At 46.2% G+C, this 10,535-nt stretch overlaps 1 protein-coding gene across 1 annotated transcript; it reads left to right on the top strand.

Annotated features, from left to right (window-relative positions):
* The first annotated feature begins 7,466 nt into the window (after positions 1 to 7,466).
* LOC308565399 (interferon-induced transmembrane protein 3-like) lies at positions 7,467 to 8,520 on the top strand. Its single transcript, XM_081154501.1, has 2 exons — positions 7,467 to 7,736; positions 8,332 to 8,520. The coding sequence occupies exons 1-2, from the start codon at positions 7,551 to 7,553 to the stop codon at positions 8,488 to 8,490; spliced, it is 345 nt and encodes a 114-aa protein (XP_081010627.1). The 5' UTR covers positions 7,467 to 7,550; the 3' UTR covers positions 8,491 to 8,520.
* The last annotated feature ends 2,015 nt before the right edge of the window (positions 8,521 to 10,535 follow it).

Genomic DNA, 10,535 nt, shown 5'->3' with positions numbered 1-10,535 from the left:
TGTTTTTCTCTTTTTTCCTTAGGAAGAAGAGAAAGGGGAGAACTTTTTTTTCTTCTTTTTGAAATTTTATAATTTTTTATTTACTTTTTTTTTAAAAATTTTTTTAACTAATTTTTTTCTTTTTTATAAAAGAATTTTGTCTTGCTTAGCTTGTTTTTAGTTTTGTTTTGGTTATTTGCTCTGTTTTGTTTTATCCTTGCTTCCAATATCAAGACTTTCTTGGTATCCCTGCTTAATGACTGGGACTTTATCATTATAACCAAGTTTACTGCTTTCCTCTACAGTTTCCCCCAATCTCTTACCGGACCCCCTCCCTGCCTGGGCTTTATCTCTCTCTCTCCTCTTGATCCATTGGCATGATTTTTTTTTCTTTTTCTACTTTTCCTTCATTCTTTTGTTATCTTCCCTTCTGTCTTCCTGTCTTGTTGTTCGATTGTTAGTTTCTCTCATTCTCTTTATTGTATTTTTGTTTTCTTATTTTCAACTATTATCCTATTCCTATTCTCTCCCTTAATTTTCTGCTGGCCCTTCTTTCAGAATCTTTTCTCTGCTTCTGTTATCTCCCAGTAGCTTCTCTATTTTTTACATTTTAGTTTATTATTATTTTCTAAATTTTCACCAGTATTAACAACAATATACATCTCTCTCTCTGTGTTACTTTCCTTTCTCTCTTTTTTTAAAGCATATATATATTTTGTGTGTGTGTGTGTGTGTGTGCGTGTTCTCCCTTCACTCTCCCAGTTCTATATTCACGTGGGTTGTTTTCACTGTGACAGTCAAGATATTTCGTAAGATACCCCTTGTTTCCTGGAAGTTTAGTTGTGTATTGTCCTGCCTTATCAGCACTGTTAAAGCTTACATGATGAGGTTGGGGCTGAGACACAGTTAGCCAACCTGAGAGGAGGGTCCTCCCAAGAACTGATTAACAACAATCTAGACCCAACTACAACAGGAGAACATAAAGAAACCACAAAAGGGGCACCCACAAGAGGGACATGCCTAGAGCAAAGAGCTCAGAAGTATAAGGAAAACACACCTCTGGGCTCCACTGGCCCACAAGACAAAATCCCATCCCACAAGACTGGGAGACAGCAAATACATCTAATATATAGATTCAAACACTAAGACCTACCAAAATGGGGAGACAAAGAAACAACCCCCAAATTAAAGAAAAGGAAACATTGCCAGAAAAAGACTTTGATGAGATGGAGTTAAGCAAGTTATCAGAAATGGAGTTCAGAGTATTGATGATGAAGATGTTCAAGGAACTTAACACATTGTTTGCGGGTAGTTTTCATCGTGCGCTCTACTACCAGTCAAAGTAAAACGTATAAATACGTTTCCCGCATACAATGTGTTAAGGAGACTCTAGATGATAAGATCAAGGACCTTAGTGAAAACATGAAAAAAGAGATAATACCATAAACAGAACTCAGACAGAGATAAAGAATGCTGTATCTGATATGAAGAATGCACTGGAAGGAATTAAGAGCAGGCTCAATGAAGCAGAGGATAGAATAAGTGACTTAGAAGACAAGGTAGAAAAAAATCACACAATCATAGCAGCAAAAAGAAAAAAACACTTAAAAAGCATGAGGACCGTCTAAGGGAGCTTTGGGACAACATGAAGCGAAACAACATTTGCATTATAGGATTGCCAGAGGGGGAGGAAAGAGAGCAAGGGATAGAGAACTTGGTGGAGGAAATAATGATAGAAAACTTCCCTAAGCTGGTGAGGGAGAAAGTCACACAAGTTCAGGAAGCACAGAGGGTTCCAAACAAGAGGGACCCAAAGAGACCCGCGCCAAGACACATCATAATTAAAATGGCAAATGTCAAGGACAAAGAGAAAATATTAAGGGCTGCAAGAGAGAGAGAGAAGCAGTGACCTACAAGAGGACCCCCATAAGGCTGACAGCTGATTTCTCAACAGAGACTCTTCAGGCCAGAAGGGAGTGGCATGAAGTTCTGCAAGTAATGAAAAGCAAGAACATGCAACCAAGATTGCTTTATCCAGAAAGGCTAACATTTAAAGTTGAAGGTGAAATAAAGAGCTTCCCAGACAAAAAAAAAGCTAAAGGAGTTCAGTTCCACTAAACCAGCATTGCAAGAAATGCTAAAAGGACTGCTCTAAGAAAAAAAAGGAATAGTGAGAGAAAGGTACATCAGCATAAAGGGGGGAAATGGAATTAAATAAGTTTACATCAATAGTAACCTTAAATGTAAACGGAATAAATGGTCCAATCAAAAGACACAGGGCAGCTGAATGGATAAGAAAACAGGACCCAAATATATGCCATCTACAAGAGACCCACCTGAGAGCAAAAGACTCACACAGGCTAAAGGTGAAGGGATGGAGTAAAACATTCCATGCAAATGGAAAGGAAAAGAAGCTGGAGTAGCAATACGTATTTCTGACAAAACAGACTTCAAAATAAAGACCATAACAAGAGACAAAGATGGTCACTACATAATACTAAAGGGATCTATCCAACAGGAGGAAATAACCCTTATAAACATTTATACACCCAATATAGGAGCACCTAAATACATAAAAAATTTCTTGGGGAACTTTAAAGGGGAGATTGACAGCAACACAGTCATAGTGGGAGACTTTAACACCCCACTGTCAGCCCTGGACAGATCATCAGGACAAAAAATCAACAGGGAAATGCAGACCTTAAATGAATCACTAGGCCTAATGGATTTAATTGACATTTACAGAACATTTCACCCCAAGCAGCAGAATACACATTCTTCTCAAGTGCACATGGAACATTCTCAAAAATAGACCACATGTTAGGGCACAAGGCGAGTCTCTACAAATGCAAGAAAACTGAAATCATATCAAGCATCTTCTCGGATCACAATGCCATGAAACTAGAAATCAACCACTATAAAAAAAAACCAAAATTTTCAAACACATGGAGGCTAAATAGCATGTTATTAAACAATGAATGGGTTACCAATGAGATCAAGGAAGAAATCAAACACTTCATGGAAAGTAACAAAAATGAGCAGACAACAATCCAAAACCTATGGGACACGGCGAAAGCAGTCCTCAGAGGAAAATTCATAGCATTACAGGCCTATCTCAAGAAACAAGAAAAAGATCTAATGAACCATCTAACACAACAACTAAAAGAACTAGAACGAGAACAGCAAGAAAAGCCCCAAGGAAGTAGAAGGAAGGAAATAATAAAAATCAGAGCAGAGATTAATGACATAGAGACTAAAAAAACAATACAAAAAATCAATGAAACCAAGAGCTGGTTCTTTGAAAAGGTAAATAAGATTGATGCACCTTTAGCCAGGCTCACTAAGAAACAAAGAGAGGATCCAAATAAATAAAATCAGAAATGAAAGAGGCGATATAACAACTGACCCAACACAAATACAAAGGATTGTAAGAAAATACTATGAGCAACTATATGCCAAGAAACTGGACAACATGGGGGAAATGGACAAACTCCTAGAAGCATACAACCTCGCAAAGCTGAATCAAGAAGAGGCAGAAAACCTGAACAGGCCGATAACAACTAATGAAATTGAAGCAGTAATAAAAAAAACTCCCAGCAAACAAAAGTCCTGGACCAGATGGATTTACAGGCGAGTTTTACCAAACATTCAAAGAAGAATTAACACCTATTCTATTCAAACTATTCCAGAAAATTCAAGAGGAGGGAAAACTCCCAAACTCTTTTTATGAGGCCAGCATCATCCTAATCCCGAAACCAGATAAAGACACTACAAAGAAAAAATTACAGGCCAATATCCCTGATGAACACAGATGCTAAAATCCTCACTAAAATACTAGCAAACTGGATCCAGTAATACATTAAAAAGATCATACATCATGACCAAGTGGGATTTATTCTGGGGATGCAAGGCTGGTACAACATCCGCAAATCAATAAACGTGATACACCACATAAACAAAATGAAGAACAAAAATCATATGATCATATCGATAGGCGCAGAAAAAGCATTTGACAAAATCCAGCACCCATTTCTGATAAAAACTCTCAGCAAAGTGGGAATGGAGGGATCATACCTCAACCTAATAAAGGCCACATACCACAGGTCTACAGCCAACATCATACTCAATGGGCAAAAACTAAAACCATTTCCCTTAAAAACAGGAACAAGACAGGGATGTCCACTCTCACCACTCTTACTCAACACAGTACTGGAAGTCCTTGCCACAGCCATCAGACAGGAGGAAAACATAAAAGGCATCCAAATTAGAAAGGAGGAAGTAAAACTGTCATTATTTGCAGATGAACATGATATTTTACATAGAAAACCTTAAAGACTCCATCAAAGTACTACTAGATTTGATAAATGAATTTGGCAAGGTAGCTGGATACAAAATCAACATCCGGGAATCAATGGCATTCTTATACACCAACAATGAACTTTCAGAGAGAGAAACTAAAAAAGTAATACCATTTACCACAGCAACTAAAAAAATAGGATATCTAAGAATATACTTAACCAAGATGTAAAATACCTGTACTCGGAAAACTACGTGACAGTGAAAAAAGAAATAGAGGAAGATATAAACAAGTGGAACAATATACCATGCTCATGGATTGGAAGAATTAATATCATTAAAATGTCCATACTACCCAAAGCAATTTATAAATTAAATGCAATTCCTATAAAAATACCAACAGCATATTTCACAGACCTAGAACAAACATTTTGAAAATTTATATGGAACCAAAAAAGACCCAGAATAGCTGCAAGTATCTTGAGAAAAAAGAACAGAGTGGGAGGGATCACATTACCGGACTTCAAACTGTATTACGAAGCCACTGTAATCAAAACGGCCTGGTATTGGTACAACAGGCATATAGATCAATGGAAGAGAACAGAGATCCCAGAAATAGACCCACGCCATTATGGTCAGTTAATATTTGGCAAAGGAGGCAAGAGCATCCAATGGAGTAAAGACAGTCTCTTCAATAAGTGGTGCTGGGAAAATTGGACAGATACATGCAAAAAAATGAAACTAGACCACCAACTTTCACCATACACAAAAATAAACACAAGATGGATAAAAGACTTAAATGTAAGTCAAGAAACCATAAAAATCCTGGAAGAAAACATAGGCAGTAAAGTCACAGACATCCCACGTAGTGGACTTTTCACTGATACATCTCCTAGGGCAAGAGAAACAAACAAAAATAAACATATGGGACTACATCAAACTAAAAAGCTTCTGCACAGCAAAAGAAAACAGCCTCAAAATACAAAGGAACCCCACGGTCTGGGAAAACATATTTGCCAAGGATGCATCTGATAAGGGGCTAATTTCCAAAGTGTACAAAGAACTCATAGCACTCAGCAAGAGGAAGACAAACAACCCAATTAAGAAATGGGCAAAGGACCTGAACAGACACTTCTCCAAAGAGGACATATGGATGGCCAAGAGACACATGAGAAAATGCTCAGTGTCGCTAATCATCAGAGAGATGTAAATTAAAACCACAATGAGGTATCACCTCACACCTGTCAGAATGGCTCCATCAACAAATCAACAAACGCCATGTGCTGGCGAGGGTGTGGAGAAAGGGGAGCCCTGGGGCACTGCTGGTGGGAATGCAGACTGGGGCAGCCACTGTGGGAAACAGTGTGGAGGGTCCTCAAAAAATTAAAAATGGAGCTGCCGTTTGACCCAGTGATTCCACTCCTAGGAATGTAGCCTAAGAATCCTGAAACACTAATCAGAAAGAATATATGCACCCCTATGTTCATAGCAGCACAGTTTACAATAGCTAAGATCTGGAAACAGCCCAAGTGCCTATCACTAGATGAGTGGATAAAAAGCTGTGAGACATTCACACCATGGAATACTACGCAGCTGTAAAGAAGAAGGATCTCGTGCCCTTTGGGACAGTGTGGATGGACCTGGAGAACATTATGCTGAGTGAGATAAGCCAGGCAGAGGAAGACAAACATCACATGATCTCACTTATACGTGGAATCTAAAGAACTTAATAAACTGATGAACAGAATAGATTCAACCAATGGAATAGATTCAACCAATGTCAGAGGGAGGGAGGAGGGCCCGTGGGTGGAGGGGGAGAGAGTAACTAAAGAACTAATATGCAGATATGCACAACCCAGGACACGGACAATGGTGGGGAGAGGGACTGGGGAGGCAGATGGGACAGGGTGGAAAGGGTCATTGGGGAGAAAAAGGGACATCTGTAATGTTTTAAACAAAAATAAAATTAAAAAAAAAAAAGAAAGAAAAGTATAAGATATAAGAATGTCTCCCAAATAGAATATATCAATAAAAAGATAAAAATAATCAAAAAACAACAACTAGGAACTCTGCAGTGCAAAAGTACCAAAAAAAAGAATGAAAGAAAATTTCGAGGAGTTCAGCAGCATATTTGAGACAGAAGAGAGAACTGGTGAACTTGACGATGGGCCCATCGCACTTACCCAGCGTGAGGAACAGAAAGGTAAAGAGAACTTAACGTGGCCTCAGAGGCCCCAGCTAAAAGGGATATTAACAAATGAATGATGGTGTCAGGAAAGAAGGGCGATAGTCCAGGGACAGAAATAATATTTAAAGAAATAGGGGCTGAAACGTAACAAATGTGGTCAAACTGGTAAACTACCCTCATTATATTAATAGAAGGTAAAGGTTATTCACACAGGTAACATGGCCTCTGCTTCACCACAGGTCACTGTGATCTCTGCTCAGGTTACTCACATAACAATCACAGGGGCAGTGTGTGTGTGTGTGTGGGGGAAATAGCCTCAGTGGGAGGTCGATCCCCCAGGCACTGGTGTGTGCAGCCCACGGGGCCTTTTAGCAAGTGCATCCCAACCCCTCTGACTTCTCCCCAGACCAGGCACCAGGGGCAGGGGCTCAACCTCCACGCCCTCTGACTGCCCAGTGCACCTGGCCTCCATCAGTGGGTCAGTGGGGTCCAGGGGAACACAGAGCCACACCAGCTATTCAACAGGACAATTTCACATAGCAATAGGCTGCAGGCAACACGTGCAGGAAGCAGCTGGCGCCCTGTGGGGGACCCAGGGGAGATGCTCACATAATCAGAATCTGGAAAGGTGGAAGGGGCCCCAGCACCAGAGACCCAGACTTCTGGGCCACCTAGTAGGAGCCCTGCATGGAGACCATGAGACCTACACAGCCTCAGGCCTGAGGTGCGCGGAATGGACCAGGTGGCTCCAAGCCGGGAAAAGTCCCCAGGACTCACCCCAGTCCTCCTTGAGGAGACAAGTCCTGACACAAGTGACAGGGACAGAAAATTCACAATTGGACTGCAGAATTTCCCCCCAATTTCTTATGTCACTTGACACATAGATTTCTTCCACCCTCTTAGGACCCGCCCAGATCACCAGTTTTGGAAACAACAGGAAATAGACATTTCTGAGAAATCAGAACTACCTGGGGGAGGGAGGGGCCTGAGCGCTGTCCCAGCATCTGCACCCACACTGCTCAGGTCTCTGCTTCAGGAAGCTTCCACCTGCTTCACCTGGGACCACAGCTGCTCCCCAAAGCCAGAGATGATCAAGCAGGAACATGAGGTGGTCAACCTGGGGGGTCCCCAGAACTCAGGGCCCATGATGTCCACCGTGGTCAACATCCAGACAGAGACCGTTGTGACCGACCACATCGTCTGGTCCCTGTTCAACACGCTCTTCTTCAACACCTGCTGCCTGGGCTTTGTGGCCTTCGCCTACTCCGTGAAGGTGGGTGTGTGCCTGGGGGCTTCTCCAGAAAGTGTGTGTGAGCCCACAGGGGTCTGCTGCCCAGATGGCCCTGGGGACTGGGGAGCTCTTGTGTGTGTGTGTGTGTGTGTGTGTGTGTGTGCAACTGTGTGTGCGCACCTGTGTGTGCAGGTCACGATGAGGCTGCATGGGATGCATGGGGATGGCAGGGTCAGCCTTTGTCCCCAGGACCCCAAGCAATTCCCTACTGACCATACCAGAAATTGCATCCCTCAGACTCACCATGAGGCTCTGAGGCTCTGAGGCTCTGTCAGAAAGAACAAAAGTACTCGGAAAACTCTGACCCTTGGTGGGTGAGAGGCCAGCAAACGGGCCAGGGCAGGGGGAGAGGAGTCCGGAGACCCCTGGAGAAGCTGAGAGTCTGGGGGGGGGGCGGTCACCCTGGCCCTGTACTGCTCAGGCTCCAGGGACACACAGAGGGGAGGGTCCCTGATCTGGTTGAAGGGCAGGTGGAGGCTGGTCTGGGCAGGGACCAGGCAGGGGGGGACCTGAGTCATAGCACCTGGCTCTCCCCAGGACCTGCTCCAGGCCCCACTCACCATCTCTTCTCCCTCAGTCTAGGGACCGGAAGATGGTGGGAGACGTGATCGGGGCCCAGAGCTATGCATTCACCGCCAAGTGCCTGAACATCTGGGCCCTGGTCTTGGGCATCCTTGTGTCCATCATTTTGATCATTTTTTTTGCCAGTGGCTTACTAAGTTTCAGGCAATTCTGACATCATAAAGGGTGATGGAGGCCACCTGTAGCTGCCCTTAGCCTGAGGCGGTCACCCTTTTCACAGCTGTTTATATGCACATGTGTCTACAATGGAACTTAATAAGGGACTAGGCGCTCGATTCTGCAGCACATATACTAAAATTGGAACAATACAGAGATGATTAGCATGACCCCTACCCAAGGATGACACCCAAATTCCTGAAGCATTCCATACTTTTCAGAGACATGCAAATTAAAACCACAATGAGGTATCACCTCACACCTGTCAGAATGGCTCCATCAACAAATCAACAAACGCCATGTGCTGGCGAGGGTGTGGGGAAAGGGGACCCTGGGGCACTGCTGGTGGGAATGCAGACTGGGGCAGCCACTATGGAAAACAGTATGGGGGGTCCTCAAAAAATTAAAAATGGAGCTGCCTTTTGACCCAGTGATTCCACTCCTAGGAATGTATCCTAAAATCCTGAAACAGTAATCAGAAAGAATATATGTTCATAGCAGCACAGTTTACAGTAGCTAAGATCTGGAAACAGCCAAGTGCCCATCAGCAGATGAGTGGATGAAAAGCTGTGGGACATTCACACCATGGACACTACGCAGCTGTAAAGGAGGATCTCGTGCCCTTTGGGACAGCATGGAGGGACCTGGAGAACATTATGCGGAGTGAGATAAGCCAGGCAGAGGAAGACAAACATCACATGATCTCGCTTATACGTGGAATATGAAGAACTTAATAAGCTGATGAACAGAATAGATTCAACGAATGTCAGAGGGAGGGAGGAGGGCGGGTGGGTGGAGGGGGAGAGAGTAACCAAAGAACTAATATGCAGAGATGCACAACCCAGGACACGACAATGGTGGGGAGAGGGACTGGGGAGGCGGATGGGACGGGGTGGAACGGGTCATTGGGGAGAAAAAGGGACATCTGTAATGTTTTAAACAAAAATAAAATTTTAAAAATAAAAATAAAAATAAGGGGACATGTACGTGACAATGCTGTGAGAGAGGCTCTTGTGAGAGCCCCAGCCTGCCCTGAGACTGCGCCCACCCGCACCTGCCCCACCTCGCTGCCCCGGGGGGGGGGGGGTGGAGCCTGTCCTCAGGCCTTACCTTACTTGGCCCCACGCGAGGAGCAACACGGAAAAGGGTGGGGGGGGGGGCTCTCTCCTTCCCAGAGATCTGAGCCCTGGCCCAGGACGGAGTCACTGCGGAACAGGGCCCTGGCCCAGAACACGTGGTCCAAGGCCCCCATCACTCCAGAAGGCTTCGGGGACACGACTTGGGGAGCCCAGAGGCCGCCTGTGGAGAGAGCCCGTGTTCCCTGCTCCTCAGGTGCGAGAGAATCCCTGAAATCAGCTCCGTACCCGGTTCTGTCAAGGTTCCCAGGGGCGTGGGCACAGGGCGCCCCGGGGGCACCCGCCTTCAGCAGCGGGGCGCGCGCTGGGCGCTGGGCGCTGGGCGCTGGGCGCTGGGCCGGCCAAGCCCGCCCCTTTCTCCCCGCGCGCCCCACACGGGCCGCGGATCTCCCGCCCCTCACCCAGGCCCCCCACCCGTCCCCAGCAGCAGCGCCTGACTCCTGAGGCGGCTGGCAGGTTGGGGTCCCCAGGATGAGCCACGGGGCCCCAGCAGGGCGCCCCTGGCCCCAGGGTCCCAGGTCTGAGCAGGAGGGGGTCGGGCCCGGGAGGATGGTCCGGGAGGTGCGAGGCCCGCGGGCCTGCCCCCCGGGGGGGAAACGCGCTGCTGCGCGGGGAGAGGCCGCGGTGCTGGGAGAGGCCGCGGTGCGGGGAGGGGCCGCGGTGCGGGGAGAGGCCGCCGCGCGGGGAGAGGCCGCGGTGCGGGGAGAGGCCGCGCTGCGGGGAGAGGCCGCGGTGCGGGGAGAGGCCGCGGTGCGGGGAGAGGCCGCCGCGCGGGGAGAGGCCGCGGTGCGGGGAGAGGCCGCGGTGCGGGGAGAGGCCGCGGTGCGGGGAGAGGCCGCCGCGCGGGGAGAGGCCGCGGTGCGGGGAGACGACGCTGCGCGGGGAGAGGCCGCCGCGCGGGGAGAGG

This window comes from Miniopterus schreibersii (genome assembly GCF_964146895.1).
Source record: "Miniopterus schreibersii genome assembly, chromosome: 12".
NCBI classification, from domain to species: domain Eukaryota; kingdom Metazoa; phylum Chordata; class Mammalia; order Chiroptera; family Miniopteridae; genus Miniopterus; species Miniopterus schreibersii.
Note: the sequence above shows the minus strand (reverse complement) of the source record. Positions and strands in the feature narration are given on the sequence as shown.